General features: G+C 34.5%; 1 protein-coding gene and 1 long non-coding RNA gene across 2 annotated transcripts; both read left to right on the top strand.

The window, feature by feature from the left end:
* The first annotated feature begins 1718 nt into the window (after positions 1-1718).
* On the top strand, positions 1719-6769 carry LOC121378602 (major facilitator superfamily domain-containing protein 6-like protein B). Its single transcript, XM_041506861.1, has 2 exons — positions 1719-1773; positions 4220-6769. Exon 2 carries the CDS (start codon positions 4323-4325, stop codon positions 6234-6236), a length of 1914 nt encoding a protein of 637 aa, XP_041362795.1. The 5' UTR covers positions 1719-1773; positions 4220-4322; the 3' UTR covers positions 6237-6769.
* A 906-nt stretch (positions 6770-7675) lies between these two features.
* LOC121378603 lies at positions 7676-17636 on the top strand. The gene is made up of 2 exons (XR_005958749.1): positions 7676-15950; positions 16423-17636. It is a non-coding gene; the product is annotated as an uncharacterized LOC121378603 (long non-coding RNA).
* The last annotated feature ends 3728 nt before the right edge of the window (positions 17637-21364 follow it).

Below are 21364 nucleotides of genomic sequence, written 5' to 3' on the forward strand. Positions count from 1 at the left end.
TCGTACTCGGGTCCACTACTGGGTTTTTTTACTAATTCGTGCCAAAGTCGGTTTGTATCTGACTTAGTGGTCCCTAAAAATAAACTTTTAAAAAAGTAATACGTTTTATGCAATAAATATACATTTCATTTAGTTCATTTTCGAACACATACACACACAGCTAATAGTTTTAAATATATATACATCTTTCGAATACACCCTAATCAACTATTTTTATTTCTGTTGCCCCATAATAATCATAACATGAGTCAAAGGCGATGTTGTTGTCAACCTCCTCCCCCAATGTGGGTGGCCCCTATAAAATCATGGCTACGCCAGTGATGTGACATGTATCTACGAGAATTCTCACTACACTGGCATATTGTTCACGTTCTTATGTTTTGAAGACTACCCGTGCGTATTTTTTTATTATTATTTATATTGCATGGTTTCATATAATAAATGTACATATACATGTATAATTAACGACAAAACAATATAAAATTAAGTTAAATTGTTAAGCAACACTATCAAATCCAAATACGGGGGGGTGGTGGTCAATGGGGGTAATTTTCCTTCTGTAGGCGTGTAGGCGGGGGATCGAGCCACCCCCCACCGCTCAATCAAATGTTCTCTTTTTTTCAATATATTTTCAATGGGAGCATGACTTGACACCCCTATAAATTTCGCCCGCCTCAGTCTAGACCCCCATGCTAAAATTTGCCCCTCCACACCTCGACACCGCCCCAGGGGCAAAATAAGGTGGCCTTAAAGACACGCACGCACGTATGCAAACACACGCACACATGCCCGCATGCACACACACACACACACGCGCGCGCGTGCACACACGCACGCACACGACCAGATCTGTACGAATTTTGTTATGTCCTATTTTATATATATATATATATATATATATATATATATATATATATATATATATATATATATATATATAAAGGCTTGTGCCTCCCTCTAGAAGCTGTTATCCACTAACTGGAGGTGTACACAGCTGCGTACCTGCGTATATGGAAGCTAGGCCCCTGCTAAAGTAAAACAAATTATAAAATATATAGGTTAGCAGTTTAATTATAAAATAGATGCTAAGTTCCACAAAGCGATAACTGTGTAAACATGTAAAGTAGGTATTCCTATGCCAATGGAACAATTCTGAGAGTGATTAGTAGGCTAACATCGGTACTAAATTTTACTGTACAGTGATCACGTGATTTTACGTCGACACAATGCATAGATATACGTGAAATTGGGGCGAGGCGTAGCTCAGTGTTAAAGCGCTCGCTTGATGCGCAGTCGGTTTGGGATCGATCCTCGTTAGTGGGCCTATTAATTAGTAATCAATGTAGAATGTCCCCCCCCCCCCCCCAACAAAAAAAAGAAAGAATGGTTTTGGCTTTGATGATAAATAATGAATTAAATAATCAGCGTTATTTATAGTTCAAACATTTGCAGTTAACAGTGTTGTTTATTGGACTACGTTATTTATGGTACGAATTTACTTGATGCAAACTGTTTGAGGTACTTAAACTGGACTGACCTAGGTTATTACTTGTTGTATTCATTTATGAAATTGTATAGCTTTATATAACAAATTTTAAAGTTACAAAATATAAATAGAATAATAATTTTAGTTGAAAGATGAATAGTTTACTTGCATGAACATCGGTTCAATCAAGCATTACTCCAGATGGCTCCAATCGAATACGCTGTTCACTGTCGCCGAGTCAAGGCTGTGCAGAAGCAACAAGTGTGATGTGGTAACGTTTAACATGTGTATGTTTTTTTTTCTATTTGTTTAATTCCAAGTGAACTGTTTACTTGGTTTGTCTTCTATTACGGGCTATGTAGTTCATTATTCTGTGCTATTAAACTATTTGCTTTGCATTTTGCCAATATCATAATATGATGGCAGCTTGAATATTGTGAATGCGACGAATTGCCGAAAATGCTACGAATCTCACTACTGTGACTACACATTTACTCATATATTTATTTAAAGAAGTACCCGTCTTCATTTTAGTGGGTTTTTTCTTTCTTTCTTTCCTTTTTCTTTTTGTCAACAATTCCAGGTTAGCTTTATGTAAAAATAAAATGAAAACGAAGGATCCTACAGACAGGGCAGCACATACCATAGCCTTTGATATACCATATTGTGGTTCAATGGCAGGAACGAGAAATAGCCTAATGGGTCCACAGACGGGTATTGATTCCAGACAGACTGCGCATCAGGGGAATTATGAATGTCCCTAACTGCTTTATGCTTCCAACTGCGTTTAGTTTGTTTTCTCATGCACAGTTCGTGCAATCAACATCTGATTTGTTGTCATTTGCTTGTCGTTCATTTGTGAGGTTTTTCTTCACAGATTGATGTAACTCTAAGGTCACATTTATTAAACTTAGGTAAAACTTCCATTAAAATTATGAAATAAGTGGCAGGTCATGGTTGTTGTCCGGTACAAATTTGTCATTTGTCAAGCTTTGACAGTGACTGTCAGTAATTTAATCTTAGCAGTCATTTTGTCTGACACAAAATAAAGTATTTTTGCTTAAGAAGTTCAATGCAGTATGTTATAAAGTGCATATTTAAATTAGTCTTTTGACTTATATCATGCACATGCTTGTGGAATTGTTGCTAGAACACCATGTTTGTCCGGAAAAATGATGTTTCCCATGTCTATTAATAAACCCGAGCAAAGCTGATTATCCAATGTGTTACAAATGGCTCAAACAATCAACACATCTTTTAACACAAAACTGTGCATCTAAACTGGGTAGCGATCATTATATACATTGGCCAATTCAATAGATAGTGTGAAATGTGCATGCTCCGGATTAGCTGTCTATATTTATCAACAGTATCTTAGCTTATGTTGCGATTCTGACAAATGTCAATTAAGCAATTAAAATTAAATATAAACATATAATATTGGTTTTAAAATAACTAAAATACAAATTATTTAAATATGTTTATATGGTTGTTATTTTTCTGTTGTAACGTATATTTAACCACATTAAGTTTTCAAGTTGGCTAATTGTGGAAAGATATCAACTGTATTTCATTTCCAAATTAAATTACAGCATGTCAGAAAGTCTGTTGAAACGTGAACATGTTTGATTATGAACAAAATGCCCCACCCCCAATCTATGTGCTTATAAATTGCATTATTTTATCCACAATTGATTGTAGTTGTTATTTTTCAGTTTTAATACTTTTTGATATATATATTTTACAGTGAACAAAAAACAACACACAAGCCCTAATCTTGCTGGCAAAAATATATTTTTTTTCCCACCAAAACTCGGTTCAAATCACCAAGTTATTAGTGGCAGTGAGATTTCAAAGTCGCCGTAATATAGTGGAACTAATCTGATTTCAAAAACAAAATCACACAACAAATGTCCAGATCCCAAGTTGTACACAGGTCACGTTTAACACCTTGTCAGTGTATGTTTTTATTTTAGCACCAGACTAGATCGTCGCATGTCATGCCGTTTGCTGTGGCTAGCCAAGTGTTGTTATTTCTTGGCCACATTTATTTCAGTAATGCCAGAAAATACTAATTATTACTTCCATTTTACATAATGACACAATAATATAAAATTAATTATTAACTAGTACTTAATAATACTGCGTTTATTACCAGAGGGAGCGGGATGTAGCCCAGTGGTAAAGCACTCGATTGATGCACGGTCAGTTTGGGATCGATCCCCGTTGGTGGGCTTATTGGGCTATTTCGCGTTCCAGCCTATGCACCATGACTGGTATATCAAAGGCTGTGCTATGTGCTGTCCTGTCTGTGAGATGGTGCATATAAAAAATCCCTTGTTACTAATGGAAGAATGTAGTGGATTTCCTCTCTAAGACTATATGTCAAAATTATCGAATGTTTGACATCCAATAGCCGATGATTAATAAATCAATGGGCTCAATTTGGCCCATGGGTGTAATGTTTTGAATGGGTTTCACTGCATAGTGAAAAGTAGATCTACAGGTATAATACATGGTTAATAAAGGACAATAGTAACATTATTTCGACATTTAGTTATTTTTGATAGGCTCAAATTGATTGACATAGGTTATTTTCACAGGCACCACAATTGTTTATTTTTTTTAATTCAGACCTGCGTTTTTGTGCCTAAGTAGTATTATGACTTGTGTGTGTATATATATATATATATATATAATATAATTATATATTATTTTATTTTTAATTTTCAGATTTTCTCAGCTATGTAAACAACACATCTGTATCTTGATCCGGACTGACCAGAAGAAAGAAACCTGTTGTGGCAATACTCTCTGTAATCAAAACGATTCCAACATGGAAACAGTAAATATATCACGGTCTATATTAATATGCAATGTCTTCCAGTTCTTCTTTGCATCATCCAAAGCCTGCCTTTTACCGTTTTTGACTCTGTTCTTCCGTTTGATGGGACTCAATGCCGTGGAGACAGGAATTATCATAGCTGCCAAAACACTTACGGGATTTGTGTGGGCTCCCATTTGGGCTCGTTGTGCAATAGCTTACAATAAACGAAGAATTGTATTGATATTTTCTCTGATGGTCATGGCAGCGACCTATTTTACCATGACTATCGTTTACAGTCATGTTTCAAACAATCAGTTTTCTTGCAACAAAAGTTTTCACAGTGGAGACGGTGTGTTAGGTACTACAGTAAATAAGTCTGGTGGAAACAATAGTTATGGCACAAACAGTGTCACAATGTCTAGTAAAATCCAACCTACCGGTACCTTTATCACCATGCCAGTGACTAACGAAACCATTTACAATACTGCACAAGCAGTAAGTAACATATCAAAATTATCTACAACTTCCATTCCTACAAGCTCGCTAATGCCAACAAGTCCTTTTCAACAATCAAAGCTTAAAAAGTTATTTTCGATTGTTTCTCAACTTAATTTATCTAGGGAAGATAAGCAGGAGATATTGAAAAGCTTTCAGTCTTATAAAGAAGGCAAAATGAGTTTAAAAGACGTGATAAACATGGTTGGTCGATTCCTTCCTAAAAGCAGGCTGCACACCAGAGACATCAGTGGAATTTGGAATGACTTACAAACAGGGCTAAATGAAGAAGAAGAAGACCATCTAAAACGTTCTGAGATGAACTCACTTCAGAAGCGATTCTACCTGGGTTCGTGGTCGGACGTCAAGGACCGGGTGAAGAAGCTGATGAACGGACTGAAGGAGAAGGAACTGGAACTGTTTCTCATTGTCCTGCTGCTCGTGGTCCTTGGGGAATTCCTCAGTTGTCCCGTGGAGAAGGTCGCCGATGACGCGTGGTTCGACTTCTTGGACCGCATTGACGACCTAGAGAAATACGGCAAACAGAGGCTGTCGGGATCCATGGCCTTCATCCTGATTCCAGTCATCATAACCCTGGTGGTGGACTACACTGACTGCATTCTGCCATACAACATCCACCACTTCTTGATCCACATCTACCTGTTTATTGCCTTTATCGTTGTCACCATGATCGTGGCCATCTTCTACCCTATTCCCAGCGTGGACAAGCAGAAGTATTCCAGCAAGTTTGGCCAGGGCATGAGGATCGTCTGCTGCGACTGCAGTAGTGTTCTCTATGTCCTCACTCTCCTGCTGCTGGGAATGGTGTACGCATCTTTCAACAACTTCCTCTTCTGGTTGATCCAAGATCTGGGCGGGAAGGAGGTCACGATGGGTCTGTGCGTGACGATCGCAACGTTGGCGGAAATCCCCATGCTTCTCTTCAGCGGGAAGATGATCAGGAAGCTGGGCAATGCTGGTGTCATCTCCATCTCTCTGGTGGCCATGGCTCTGCGCATGCTCTACTACTCCTTCCTGTGGAACCCGTGGGTGGTGATTCCCATTGAGCTGATGCATGCGTTCACTCACACGGCTATGTGGTATGCTGTCCTCAGCTTCGACGATTACAACGTGGGACCTGCTGTCGACCGAAGCATCCGTTCCATATTGTCATCCATTTACTTTGGCATCGGCTTTTCGGTGGGTAGTGTCGTTTCGGGGGTTGTTTGGCACATCTTTGGTAGCTCCGTTCTGTACTGGTCAGCCAGTGTCCTGTGTGCTGTTTGGAGCTTTCTGTTTTTCGTCATCCAGAAGTGTCTTCCGAAGAAAGAAAGAATAAGATACATCCGGCTTCTTCCTGGCGAAGATGGAATGGACTCTGGTGGTGATGATGAAGACTGGCTGGAGATGGCGCTGAAAGAACAGTAGTGTTAAAAGAACAGTAGCGTCAGTACATGACTGTGTGAAGCTCGTCTTTTATTTCCATGTTGGATGCATGATGAACTCTGTTTAAGCAGCGTTCTCATTACGCTATTTGTCACTCGGACTTGTTTGCATGCAATTCATCGTAGCAACTCGAATCGTGTGTGTATAAGACTAATGTCGTACCAGTTTAGATGGTCTCTCACAGTACGATTTGATCGATGTGACAAGTCGTTGCAACTAATTGCATAATGAGAACGCCCCTTTACAAACTTTTGAAGTCTGGTTAAGTTTAAAAAAACTCGTACACTGGCTTGAATGTCTAGCTTTCCTTTTAATAACAGTGCTTGTATGACTGAATACTACACAGAGTTTATTTAATAGGTTTCAATGTATACACATCAAGTGGCATAGCTAGGTTTTGAGGAGCACAAAGTACTGGGTACTGTGTTGTATTAGATGGCACCAACGTAGTAAAAATAAGTTTCTTTAAAGGGACAGACCCTAGTTTCAACCCGTAAATATTAACACTAAGTTTAGTTAATCTACAAACCTGCAACACATTTGGATAAAGTTAAATTCAATGAAACATTAATCTATGACTTTGAAATGGTGAAATTCCCTCTAAAATAGACTAAAACTCGACTCCATAAATGTTACTTCTCAGACACACGTGCGTTTTTAGAAATATGAGAAAGGTATTTTGTGATGTTAAAAACACCAGGATGACCAAAAACACTTTGTATGTATGGAAATTGATAATCTAAACTATAAAATCGAAGTAAAGTATGATTTCAATTAGCAAAAAACGGCTATAATAGTAACAAATATGCCTTAGTGTTTAAAAACTAGGGTATGTCCCTTTAACCATTAGTAAATTGTTTTTAGAGACTAGATACTGTGTGGCAAGATCATTCAAAACCATGTTATGGATGGTTACCAAGTTGATTGTTGATATTTTTTAAAGTAAAAAATTTAATTACTGATCCATATGAAGAAATTATTATTTTTATTTTATTAGCAGTATAGTACCCAGTCATAATAATGATGGTAGGGTAAATTTTGTGAGGTAGATGATAAATACAAAATTTGTTCATTTTCATTTTATTAGCAGAATATAGTTCCCTTCTAATGATGGCAGGGTAAATTTTGTGAGGTAGGTGATAAATACCAAATTTGTTTATTTTCATTTTATTAGCAGAATATAGTTCCCTTCTAATGATGGCAGGGTAAATTTTGTGAGATAGGTGATTAATACCAAATTTGTTCATTTATCTAGTCATTGAATTTTATTCTGGCTATTTTATATTTACTACAGTCATCGGGTCTAGCTCTGGGTCAGCAGAAAATTTCACCAAATTATCAATCATACTTCAAAAACTGCAGAAACCCATTTATTTTCCAACAAACCATAACTTATTTCATGAAATTATTTCACCAAATTATCAATCCTACTTCAAAAACTGCAGAAACCCAGTTATTTTCCAACAAACCATAACTTATTTCATGAAATTATTTCACCAAGTTATCAATCCTACTTCAAAAACTGCAGAAACCCGGTTATTTTCCAACAAACCATAACTTATTTCATGAAATTATTTCACCAAGTTATCAATCCTACTTCAAAAACTGCAGAAACCCATTTATTTTCCAACAAACCATAACTTATTTCATGAAATTATTTCACCAAGTTATCAATCCTACTTCAAAAACTGCAGAAACCCGGTTATTTTCCAACAAACCATAACTTATTTCATGAAATTATTTCACCAAATTATCAATCCTACTTCAAAAACTGCAGAAACCCGGTTATTTTCCAACAAACCATAACTTATTTCATGAAATTATTTCACCAAGTTATCAATCCTACTTCAAGAACTGCAGAAACCCGGTTATTTTCCAACAAACCATAACTTATTTCATGAAATTATTTCACCAAGTCATCAATCCTACTTCAAAAACTGCAGAAACCCGGTTATTTTCCAACAAACCATAACTTATTTCATGAAATTATTTCACCAAATCATCAATCATACTCCAAAAACTGCAGAAACCCAGTTATTTTCCAACAAACCATAACTTATTTCATGAAATTATTTCACCAAGTTATCAATCCTACTTCAAAAACTGCAGAAACCCGGTTATTTTCCAACAAACCATAACTTATTTCATGAAATTATTTCACCAAGTTATCAATCCTACTTCAAAAACTGCAGAAACCCGGTTATTTTCCAACAAACCATAACTTATTTCATGAAATTATTTCACCAATTTATCAATCCTACTTCAAAAACTGCAGAAACCCGGTTATTTTCCAACAAACCATAACTTATTTCATGAAATTATTTCACCAAGTTATCAATCCTACTTCAAAAACTGCAGAAACCCATTTATTTTCCAACAAACCATAACTTATTTCATGAAATTATTTCACCAAGTCATCAATCCTACTTCAAAAACTGCAGAAACCCGGTTATTTTCCAACAAACCATAACTTATTTCATGAAATTATTTCACCAAATCATCAATCATACTCCAAAAACTGCAGAAACCCAGTTATTTTCCAACAAACCATAACTTATTTCATGAAATTATTTCACCAAGTTATCAATCCTACTTCAAAAACTGCAGAAACCCGGTTATTTTCCAACAAACCATAACTTATTTCATGAAATTATTTCACCAAATTATCAATCCTACTTCAAAAACTGCAGAAACCCAGTTATTTTCCAACAAACCATAACTTATTTCATGAAATTATTTCACCAAATTAAACTAAAATTCAACAGTTGTTCTTGAAATACGCAGTTGGCGAATTTGGCGAGTGCCAAAGCTGGCCCTTAGTCATAATATTGAAATTTTAAGTTCTCTATATGGGTTTTTCTTATGTACCACATATACAATTTGTCTGTATTTAATGGAAAATGTTAAGATGATATATATATATAAGTATATTTCAGTTCCTTTAATTCCTTATTTTTGCAGCTTTCTTTGTTGTGTAAAGTGCTGTGATTAACAGGTAACATATTTCTTGCAATGCTGAATCCAGACTAATACTATTGTTTTCACTTCGGCAAATTTTGTTTGAAAATTTCTAAAGAGTAAAGAGTTAGCGTTTTATTAACCAAATAAAATGCAACAAAATTGTGTAAGCGTCAATGCGATTTCGCACATATTTGTCAATACTGTGCATATACACAGTACCTATTCCATATATGCAATTTTGCATGCATTTAGTACACTAAAATAAGTCTGTTGATGGGTGATTTTTCTGTTCAGGTTTTCCAATGTGGTGATTCATAACGTAAAGTATTTACTAGTGGCTTAAAAATGCATTTCAACAATGTCAAGTTTTATATAGTAAATATGGAGTCTGAAAAAACACATTTCGATGTGTGGAAAAGTGAACAGTAAATTTATGCGGAATCCCATTAATGGAAAGCAGGCTTTATATTATAATTATTTTATAATAGTGCTACTTTTTTTTACTGAATTCAGCTTCTTTTTAAAATTAATATTGCATGCCCAACTTAGTAAAAACTATTTCAGGGTCTCTAAATAGACCGATCTATATATAGACTGATCTCTATAGAAAAACATGACGTGAAATATTTTTCATTATTAACAGATTGTACTGTTAAGTTATCCATGACAAACTGCTGATATTACATAATTATATAGTTGTATGCTCAATAGGATGTGCCTTGATATAATCACAAACTGTATTTTTTGCAATATTGAGAAAATATTTTATTAATACTTTTGCTGGTGATCGTGTTAACATTTCTTATTTCTAATATCTACTTGAAATGTTCTAATTTTGTGTTGGGTGTGTTTTGTTTATTTTGATTTATTATTTATTTATTTATTTTTTTATTTGGAAAAAGGTTACGTGTGTTAATTATTATCATGGTAGACCTATTCAAGAGAATTTGCAAATATATTTTGAAATGAAATATAACCTTTTATTTATCTACCATTACTTTGATGAGAGAGAGAGAGAGAGAGAGAGAGAGAGAGAGAGAGAGAGAGAGAGAGAGAGGGAGAGAGCAAGATATATAGAGAGAGAACGAGAGGGGTCATACATTTGCCTCAAAGTTGTTTCAATTTTATATATGAATAGAATTATAATAAGGGTGTTTTATATTACTTACCGTAGTTGTGTATTATGTCTCTTATAAATGTCATCACTTCAAATATTGTCAGTTAAAACAGTTTCATTGTTTGGATCTGCAAAACCAATAACTGGTCTTATGTAGATTCTTTAAGCTGAGAGGAAAGAAAGTTGTGATTTGGCAAATTAAAGAAATACAAATTGGTTTGTTTTAGCTACACCCAATGTAATCGTATTAATTCTTAAATATTTGCTAAATTGTACTTCCATTGATGTTTGATGGTTTGGTTCTCAATATATCTTAAATTGTGCTCATTAAATGCTGCTCATTTCATAAGGTGACAATTATTGTTCAATATTACTTTTTACAGTACTGTTTTTGGCTCGCCTTTACAAAGTTAAAAAACATGATATAGGTATTACTTTTTTGACGGGAGCAGTGGCGTCAGTGTTTGCACCAAAAGTTTAATGTTCAAGTTTCACGCTTAGATGAGTTTATCACAAACTATATGTCCTAGGTCAGTGAAGCGTGGTTTACAGATACACCTATAGGTGTTCATCACAGTGCACAGAAATATTTTATAGTGGGGAAGAAATTTAAATTTGTGGAATTTTTGTTTTTGTATTATGTAAGAGTGCTATCCTGATACATTACTTTCAAAAAATATTGGCCTGATTAATCTTCAATTAGTTTATTGTTACTCATGTTCATGGGACATAGCTCAACATACTGGGTCATGATTAGTATATACGTTGGGGGGGGGGGGTCAGGGTGTCCGTTATGGGCAGGAGGCCATTATATAGAGGTGCCCGTTAGACCAAGTTCGACTCTATTCATTTTTATACTTTCTATTATTGATTAAACAGTGGCAAGGTTTGTTTTAGTGGTAGAGCACTTTGCCTGTGTTGTAAGATCAGTTTTCCCATCTGTGAGTAAACTAATTCCATACCATGCAGAGTTCTACAGTGTGATACATCAAAGCCATGTTACATGTACATGTTAGGCCGTCCTTTGAAAACTCTATGAGATCAGACGGTTTCTTCTTTCATTCTTTAGACACAGTGTCACTTTAGTTTTTAAAATATATTAGACATATATTGTATTTTTATACTGTCACTTGGATCATCAGTATTTTGCCTGTAGTAATTGTTGTCAAGAGTTATGTCCCTTGTGTTCAGTAACTTCCATCATAACTTGATTTACCACATATAAATAGCTGGAAAGTGGATATTGAAAAACCTACATGATTTGTGATAAAATCAAAACGAATATCCTATGGCAATGTTGTTTTCTCTCATACAGTAGGCCAGCCGTACACACTTACCATGATGTTTGTGATACATACATTATTTCCACCTAGTTGTAATCTGTTGTGGCATATTATATGTATGTATCGTTTTACTTTTTACTTATGTTGTATTATTTTCTGGATATTTTTGAACTATAAACCAAGATATTAACTGTTAAAGCTTATTTTCTATATTGTTGTGTTTATATTTTACTCATAGTTTAATATAATTCATATTTATTGTGCTAAAAAATTAAAATACCAGAAATGATAACATGGAGTGGATTTTTGGGAAGCGGTATCTAAGAAGAAAACATAAAATGAAATTAAAGGTGCACAAAATATGTTTGAATGTGTGAACACAAAATGTACAGTGTACTTGTTCAGTACCCCCTATATCCCATACACATTAAAAAAAAAAAAAAAAAAAAAAAAAAAAAAAAAAATCCACTGGTTAGATATAATAGTACGTACTTCAGAAAAATTCTCCAGGCATTTGTTTTTAATATCACCACCACCTCACCCAGACCCAACACTACCATCACCATCTGTTATTTCTGGAATATAGTTTATGTTGAATACAATAGTATTAGTGAAATCCTATTAGTTTCTACTTCAGTTGACTGTTGTTAATTATTCTTTAGTTATTATTTTAAAATATTTTCTTTACTCTTGTTGACAGATTTATATTCATTGTATTTCTTTGTTTGTTTATTTTTTTATTATCAAATGAATATTTATAGTACACATAAGTATTTTGCATTCCATGTATTTGAGTTGTGAACATGTGATACAGTACTGAAATAATTTGTTTAGGCTTGTTTACCTTTAATATTGTTTACACCTTGAAACTTAAAATATTTTGATGTCGATGACTGACAACCAGAATTGTTCATGTCCACCTTTTGTGAAAATTAGAAAACACATTTCATTTTCTTCTTCTTATGGTGGTCTTTTTTTTTTTTTTTTTTTTTTTTTTTTCTCCAGGGGATATATTTAGCAGGGGTGATGTATAGCTATATAACTTGAATACATTAATAAATTGCTTGATTTTAAGATTTTACAGAAATTTTAAAACATCAATACTACATGTTAGTCTTGTTTTGGGGGTTTTGTTTTTTGGACATAACCAGTTTTGGTTTTTAGTTCTCGATATTGATAGTTTTGATGGAGTTGAAATTTTATACTCTTTTGCCACCATAGAATTTAACAGCACATACCTTGACACAAATATCATTCCTAGGCTAAAAACTCAGTTGGAAAAATAAAGAATCCCTTCCATTCTCGTATTATCAGAACTGACTTCCAAATCATGTTATTTTATATTTTATCAGCACCCTTTGATAAAAGTATAAAAATCCTCAGCAAGCCTTGGATTTCATACTTTTATCAACTCGTGCTGATAAATTATGATATCACAAGACACTCTGGGAGTATCTTCTATATAATAATAATAATATATGTAAATAATTGAATTATATATGCATATTATATTCATAACAGTTATTTATGTTATCACTGCAAGCAATGTTTTCTTGCAGTACTGTATTTGTTTTTTTTGTTTTTTTTGCTGTTGGGGAATAACATTAGTACTTCTGAATTGGACTTTATACATTCCTGTTGTATGGAAAGGTGCGTTCTCAGTGTGGTTTTAGTAATTGTTTGTAACATACAATCAACAATATCACAACTGTATCAGTTTTATTTGCATACAAGTACAATAATGTACGGTACAACACAGCCAAATCATGTCATGTTATTTGTATAAAAAACAAACAACTGTGTTAACACTGTTATGAGAACAGTTTATGCTGAAGTCTCTATTCTCCATGCTGCAATATTGATTACTAAATTTTGTTTTCACTATCAACAAATATTTATGCATTTAACATAACATTTTAGTTGGGTTTTGGTGATATTTTTATTATTGTAATGGAATAACATTTTTATCTTTTTGATCAGTGGTTTTTGTGAATTGTATGTGACATAAATAGGTATATTTACTTTAATACCATTGATTCAGAAAGAGCTGTGAATGTTTATTTTGTTGATACTGTTTTTTGTTTTTTATTTTAAAGAAAAAACATTTCGATTCCTTTTCTGTTTGTTGTAATTGCAAGGGGCAGGATAATAATTAGACTTTATCACAATGGTTTACCATTCTGCTTTATTTACTTACATACTTATCAATATTAATATATTTTTCTGGTCTAACTTGATATGATAAAGTGATTGTTTTGACATTGTTATTTTTAATGATTATGCATAATATCTTCATAGTGTATACATTGACATAGATATTTTAATTGCCAGTAGGGGTATATTTTGATATGTCTTCCTCAGTAAATAAAAACTGTATTACACAAGGGAAATAACCACTTGTGTTTAACATATATGTTTGAGTAGCCTGTATGGTAGGACCAGGTTTCCTGTATTTCTCCTTTGACTAAGCATTAAAATAACCATTTTTAAAGTTCTAGACCCTAGTTTTTAAAACACTACGGCATAATTTTCACTAATAGAGCCCGTTTTAACAATTACTGTTATTTTCTTGTTTGAAATAAATATTTTAAGTGTCTGTGGTCATCCTGATGTTTCTAATGCACGAAATGCATTTTTCATAATTCTAAAAATGCACATACTACTAAGAAGTAACTGTTATTGAGATGAGCTGTAGGCCATTTTAGAGGGTATTTCCCCATTTCAAACTCTTGTTTCTCTCTATGGTAACTTTAGTCAGATGTGTTACAGGTTGGTAGATTAGGCCCCCAAAAAATAATATGTGTGTTTCAGGTTTCATCTCTGGAAAAAATAGGTAGGAACTTTTTTTTTTTTTCTTTTTTTTTTTAAACCGTGTTCTTGACATACTGCATATATCCTGTCTGCAAAAATCGTGGTAGATGTTGAGGTGGGGAGGGTTTTTTTTTTTTTTTTTTTTTTTTTTTTTTTTTTTTTTGGTAGTCAAATGTATTAGGGTCGGTCGGGAAACGGAAACACACAATTTTCTTTTTTTTTACGCCATAACCAAACTTAGCGCCTATTTTCACGGGTTCAAACTGGGGTCTGCAACTTTAAGTAAGACATCAAATATATCATTAAATAATTAAATAAATATTTCTTTTCTTTCATTTCATAATTCAGTTTTGTTTTTGGGTCACATTATTATGTCAGAAACATAAGGCGGGTTTTCCTGTTTGGCAGGTATACAGTTGTATTTACATTACTTGAGTGCCAGTTTTTATTTTCACTTACTGCTGTTACAATCAGACATGCTTAGTCATTGCCTTAGGTCATTCCATTATCATAACTTTTTATTTGTGTTCTTTGCTTCATTTGTAACAAAGTATTAAAAATATCCAGGCTCTGAGCTAATAAGACCTTTACTCTCGTGTGTCTCTTTGTTTGTTTGGCTCTGTTATTTGTTCATGGATTTGCTTGCCTACATTTTCTTTGATTTGATATGTAATGTCTCAAACCTGGTTTTCATACAGTTAAAATTCCTAATCCAAAACCTTTGTAGGTCTGTGGTATGATTATAAAAGGAGATCAGGGTTTGAAACCTAAATGTTTCAACCAAGAAATCGTCGCTACGTCCATGCAAATTATTTCCAGTTTCAGTCTTGGGAGTCCAGACTGTAAAGTTTCACAAGCCATGTGCCTAGGTATAAAACTCTGTGATCAGATTTTGGTGTATTCACTAAATATAAAGCAACTGCATTAATCTCATTTTGAGATCTTATAAACAATGTATCATGATTGACAATGCTATTTGTTAGGTACATTGTAGTTGTTCCTTCCATGCTCGTATTACCAGAATTGCTAAAGGGCTTAAAAGGATTATGCAATGTTGCTAAATTAAGAGAGCTGATGAGAGCTATGTGAATTAAGACCCCAGGGCCCCGTTCCACGAAGCAATCTTAGCACTACTATCATCGTAAATACCTACCATCGTGACCTTAATTTTTTTCTATGATCACCAGCCCGTTCAACGACGCGGCATAGCTTACTTTTGTCATAAATTTCAGTGATAATGTACAATTGATATGAGGCAGTTGTAAGCCACTAACGTAGCTGTCAAATGGCAGTTAGATGATGATTTCATCATTTTTTAAGAAGGATACCAACTTTTTGTGTGAAAATGGTGAAACTCTGCGTTTGATGAAAAACAGTCTAGGCCATACAACATTCACACAAAAATACAGGTGATAACTGTCATGTCTTATGCATATGGCAATTATCGCTTAGCAGATAAACTGACAAAGTTACTTCATGGATGTCCAATACCAATGAATATATCCAAGATGTTCCAAAAAGACGGTAATCAATTTATTATTTATTTATTTTATCAGCTGTAAAGTTTACGGTGCCAGTTGTAAAACTTACCTTGAGTCACTACAATTAACCGTAGCTACAGTTGTTTCGTGGAACGGGGCCCAGATATATTAGTATTGTTTTTACTAGTGCTGTGGGATTGCTGGTTACGCTGGTCATAATGATACATGTTATTCCTTTTATGTATAGTCTATGCATTTGCATATTTTCTTTACAGTTTATGCAATAATTTGCATATGTATATTGACTGCCAGTGTTTTGACGTATATTCCTCATTTACATGAGTAACATGTTTATTGTATGTTCTAATTTTGTATTCTTAAAAAATAAAATATGCATGTAGGTAATGGTAGATTTCGGTATGCAAAGATTTCATAGAAAATTTATATCAGTGAAGCAAAACATACATGTGGGACCACTGTTGGTTCTTACTTTTCCTTTTGTCTTCCATTTACAGATAAAAGTAAAACACAGTGAAACCTGTTACAGCAGCCATCTTGGGATGTTCAAGGTTTTGTCAATTATGTCGTTAAACTGTTATTTGGCACCATTCCTTCCTTTTATATTTTATTATATATAAACATACATCGTACATGTATATTTAAATATATACATAATGTAAGTTTACATATATTTTTATAATCAGATGAAGTTAGACATGGAAGTGTCTGGGTAGCTCACAAATTTATTTTTATTGATCAAATTGTCAACTGATTTAATATTCGGAATCATTCACAAATTGTGGTCAGTGGTATTTGCTATGCTCAAGAAATTCATTCCAACCTTGTCAACCAGTTATTTTTTAAGCATATAATTTACATTATTTAAACATTTTCACTTTTGTAAAACATTATTGGCTGAATTTATAAAGCTTGTTTTTGACTTACACGTGTGTACTACACTTATTTATAACATCTATGTTTAAAAAAAAACATGCTTTGTTAAACTGGCTCTTTATTTTTTTTACTTATCAAACCATGGGTTCAAAAATACATTTGGCTACTTCATAAAAGATGGCTACTTAATATAGGTCATTATTAGTTTTTTTACTCTATGTAGGGTTCGAACCTTGTAAAAAAAATATGGTAGCCCTAAAAATAATATTGCATGTTGTCAAATTATGATAAGTGAACCACGAGCAAGATTTTAATGTGGAATATAAACATTAATAGTGGCTCATATGTTATAGCTCTAAAGAAGATAATATTATTTGGCCGACTAACGCCATTATTTTTTAATAATTAAGTCACCCAAACAGGACATTGGTCGCATTTGGCTACCTGGCCACATGCCATTTTGATTCCTGCTATAGAATAGTAAGGTGACGGTGACCTTAAGACAGGTGGCTGCTTGAGCAGGTTTAATTGTCTCCATTTATGATGTTATCTATGCATTTTATTGCTATCTCTCTTGTATGAGTGAAGCTAAATGTAGTTAAGTGCCTTGATCACAGAGATATGATATAGCCTGTAGCCATTGTAGTTTATATATATTCATATGCATCCCCTTCAAGATAATCAGCTTATTTTCTGGTTGAAATTATTTATACAGTTCTTCCAATCTCAAAGAGGCATAATCTATACTGAGTGATTTTATTTTTTGGTTGTGTTTGTTTAATATGAACCACTTTACTTTCTGTTTTATTAGAAATAAAAACATTCCATCCTTTGATTGCTGACTCATTGTTGTGTATTTCAAGCTGAATGTGATATTTTCTATTTCTGAAAGGCCATGGTCCGCCCGCAACACTGTACTGTACTTGTAGTTCAGACTTTCTTCCTTAGAGTAGTGAGGTGACAGTGACCTTTTAACACAGGTGGCTGCTTGAGTAGGTTTAATGTTTGTCCATTTGTGATGATATCTATGCATTTTATTTGTGCGATTTCCCCCATCACAGCAAATTATATCACTATTCAAAGTTAACTTATGGTGTTTTTTTTCTTTAATAGCCAGAAAGCTATTTTAATGTAGGATTTTCAATAATTTTTATAAAACTTAAATAGTCTTAAAAACAAACTTGTCATCTCCTGATATTTGAAGAAGTTTGGTTTGTTTAACAACACCACTAGAGCACATTGATTTATTAATCATCAGCTATTGGATGTCAAACATTTGGTAATTCTGACACGTAGTCATCAGAGGAAATCTGCTACATTTTCTTATGCAGAAAGGGATCTTTTATATGCACTTTTCCAGAGACAGGAAAGCACATACCACAGCCTTTGACTAGTTGTGCACTGGATGGAACAAGGAAAAACCCTAATCAGTTGAATGAATCTGCCGAGGTGAATCAATCCTGCGAAACAAGCACCTCAAGCGAGCACTCAACTGACTGAGCTAAATCACCCCCACCCACTCCATATTTAAATAAAACTTGGCAAAATATAGTTTTGTTTGGTTTTAACTTTAGTTTGGGGCAGGATCTAGCATACACCTGGGGAGCCTCTGATTGTTCCCGCCCCCCCCCCCCCCCCCCCACCCTGTCCTAATCAGTGCAGCATGAATGGTATATCAAAGGCTGTGGTATGTGCTCTCCTGTCTGGGAAAGTGCTTTAAAAAGATCCCTTGCTACCAGTAGAACTTTATAGCAGATTTTGTCTCTAAAACAATAAACCGGTTTTACCAAATGTTTGATATCCAATAGCTGATAATTAATCAATCAATGTGCTCTAGTGGTGTTGTTAAACAAAATAAACTTTTAACGTTACTTTATTACAAAGTTAACCTAAGGAAGTATTTTGAACTCCTAAACATTTGTTACAGATCAAATTTGAACCATAGGACCTACATGTATTTTGTTGTTTTTTCCCTGCTATACCTTTTTTCCTTTCTTTTTTCCCATTTACATATTCCCAATTTAGTGTGAAATATCTATGGGCATTAAGTCAATTAAATTTCTGAAATAAAACCCTGATAACAATAACATACAATGAAAAGTAAACAAAGCAACATGCATATGCATTATATCAAAACGACAACACCATCTTGGGTTTTCACTGTAAGATAATTGAGTTGGTTTTTATTGTACCTTTTTGCCATCAACATATTTTGCTGAAAAGATTGTTGTCACTTCAAGAATATCTGATTTCTTGATTTATAGCGAACATTATCTCTGGGCTATGTTTCAATGTTGGCTGCCATGTGTATCAAGGCCTTACTCCATTGTTTGGTGGAGAAGCCCTTGACATTTGTAAGCCATTTTCATCTGTTAATGATTTTCATCTAAGTCTTTGACATCAAGGTTTGATCCTCTTGACTTCATTCCTGTATTGAGATTCCAGCAGAGAGGAAATACGTTAGTTCTACGTGTCTTTCATTCTTACACAAACTTCAGCAAGGGTCAGTTACGTCAGTAACAAAGTTAAAAGTACTGGGTATGTTTTGTTTAACGACACCACTAGAGCACATTGATTTATTAATCATCTGCTATTGGATGTCCAACATTTGTTAATTTTTGTACTTGTAGTCTTTTAGGAAACCTATTTTTTTTCCATTAGCAACAATGGATCTTTTGTATGCAGGACAGAACATACCATGGCTTTTGATATATCAAAGGCCATGGTTGGGACAGCAAAATGGAGAATGGGTTCACTGAGGTGATTTGATCCTACAACACAAGAAGCTCGGGCAAGTATTTCACTGACTGAGCTAGATCCTGTCCCCATTGGTACATTATTTCAAAATTTATGATCGTTTTTCATTATATATTTTATGGTTTTCAAATTTTGTGGTGAGATTTGATTTATCTATTGGTAACGTTTGCCAAAAAATTAATCTGATATTCTGTTGACCCAGATTTAAGGATGTGGCAAAAAAATGTCTCGCACATTGAATGGCAACTGTTGGAATTATTTGTATATTTAAAAGATGTTTTAGAAATAAAATGGCTTGGCATGCCTGTGGTTGGTCAAACTGCTTCAGTTTTCATGCAAGTTTCAAGGAAAACTTTAACTGATAGAAGAATGTGTACAAAGTGGAATTTGTTTCTTGTCTAATCACAGGTAAACAAATATTTTATTCAAATTTATTTAGAGCACGGATATTTGTTCTTACACTAGAAGAGTTTATATTAATTTGTGTGCTAAATGATTAAATAAACATAAACATTTCATAATTTTATTTATATAATGCATGTGATTAAGGGATAAATAGGCTACCGTTCATAAATATTGGTCATAATGTTCCTGGCTTTTTGAACGAAATGAATATACCTGGCCTGGTGCTTATATAACTTTTAGAGTCAAAACTCTAATAGAAAGAAAGAAAGAAATGTTTTATTTAACGTTGCACTCAACACATTTTATTTATGGTTATATGGCGTCAGACATATGGTTAACGACCACACAGATTTGGAGAGGAAACCCGCTGTCGCCACTACTTGGGCTACTCTTTCCGATTAGCAGCAAGGGATCTTTTATTTGCGCTTCCCACAGGCAGGATAGCACAAACCATGGCCTTTGTTGAACCAGTTATGGATCACTGGTCGGTGCAAGTGGTTTACACCTACCCATTGAGCCTTGCGGAGCACTCACTCAGGGTTTGGAGTCGGTATCTGGATTAAAAATCCCATGCCTCGACTGGGATCCGAACCCAGTACCTACCCTAGACTAATAGAGTCTGAGACAGTAATGTCATGACAGCACCATACAAATGGTATGTGTGTGATGTCATTTGAGATTGGGTCTGGATTCTTGACTTAAAAGTTCTATAAGCACGGGCTCTGATGGGACCTTGCATGATATGATATTTCATTTCATTCATTTACAATTATTTTTCATCCTTATATCCAACTGAGGTTCAAGCACACTGTCCTGGGCACATCCCATCAGCTATCTGGACTGTCCAGGACAGTGGGTTAGTGAGAGAGAAGCCAGTTAGTGGCCTTGCACCTACCCATTGAGCCATTAAACTTGCTGTTAAACTGTCTTGGATGTATCCACTGAGACTGACATGCTTGAACCTTCAGTAGATGTAGGGCGGGACGTAGTCCAGTGGTAAAGTGTCCGCCAAATGCACGGTCGGTATGGGATCGATCCCCGTCAGTGGGCCCATTGGGCTATTTCTCGTTCCAGCCAGTGCACCATGACTGGTATACCAAAAGCCGTGGTATGTGCTATCCTGTCTGTGGGATGGTGCATATAAAAGATCCCTTGCTGCTAATCGAAAAAGAGTAGCCCAAGAAGTGGCGACAGCGGGTTTCCTCCCTCAATATCTGTGTGGTCCTTAATCATAAGTCCGACGCCATATAACCGTAAATAAAATGTGTTGAGTGCGTTGTTAAATAAAACATCTCCTTCCTTCCTTTAGTGGATGTACACATGTCCAATGATTGATTGATTGATTTATTGATTGCTGTGGGTGGAACCGGTACAGGGAGGTGAACACGGTATACCTACCAG

Source organism: Gigantopelta aegis, chromosome 8 (assembly GCF_016097555.1).
Source record: "Gigantopelta aegis isolate Gae_Host chromosome 8, Gae_host_genome, whole genome shotgun sequence".
NCBI lineage: Eukaryota > Metazoa > Mollusca > Gastropoda > Neomphalida > Peltospiridae > Gigantopelta > Gigantopelta aegis.

What these genes read in the sequence shown, in the direction of transcription:
- LOC121378602 (XM_041506861.1), top strand. Translation starts at nt 4,323, where the DNA reads ATGGAAACAGTAAATATATCACGGTCTATATTAATATGCAATGTCTTC.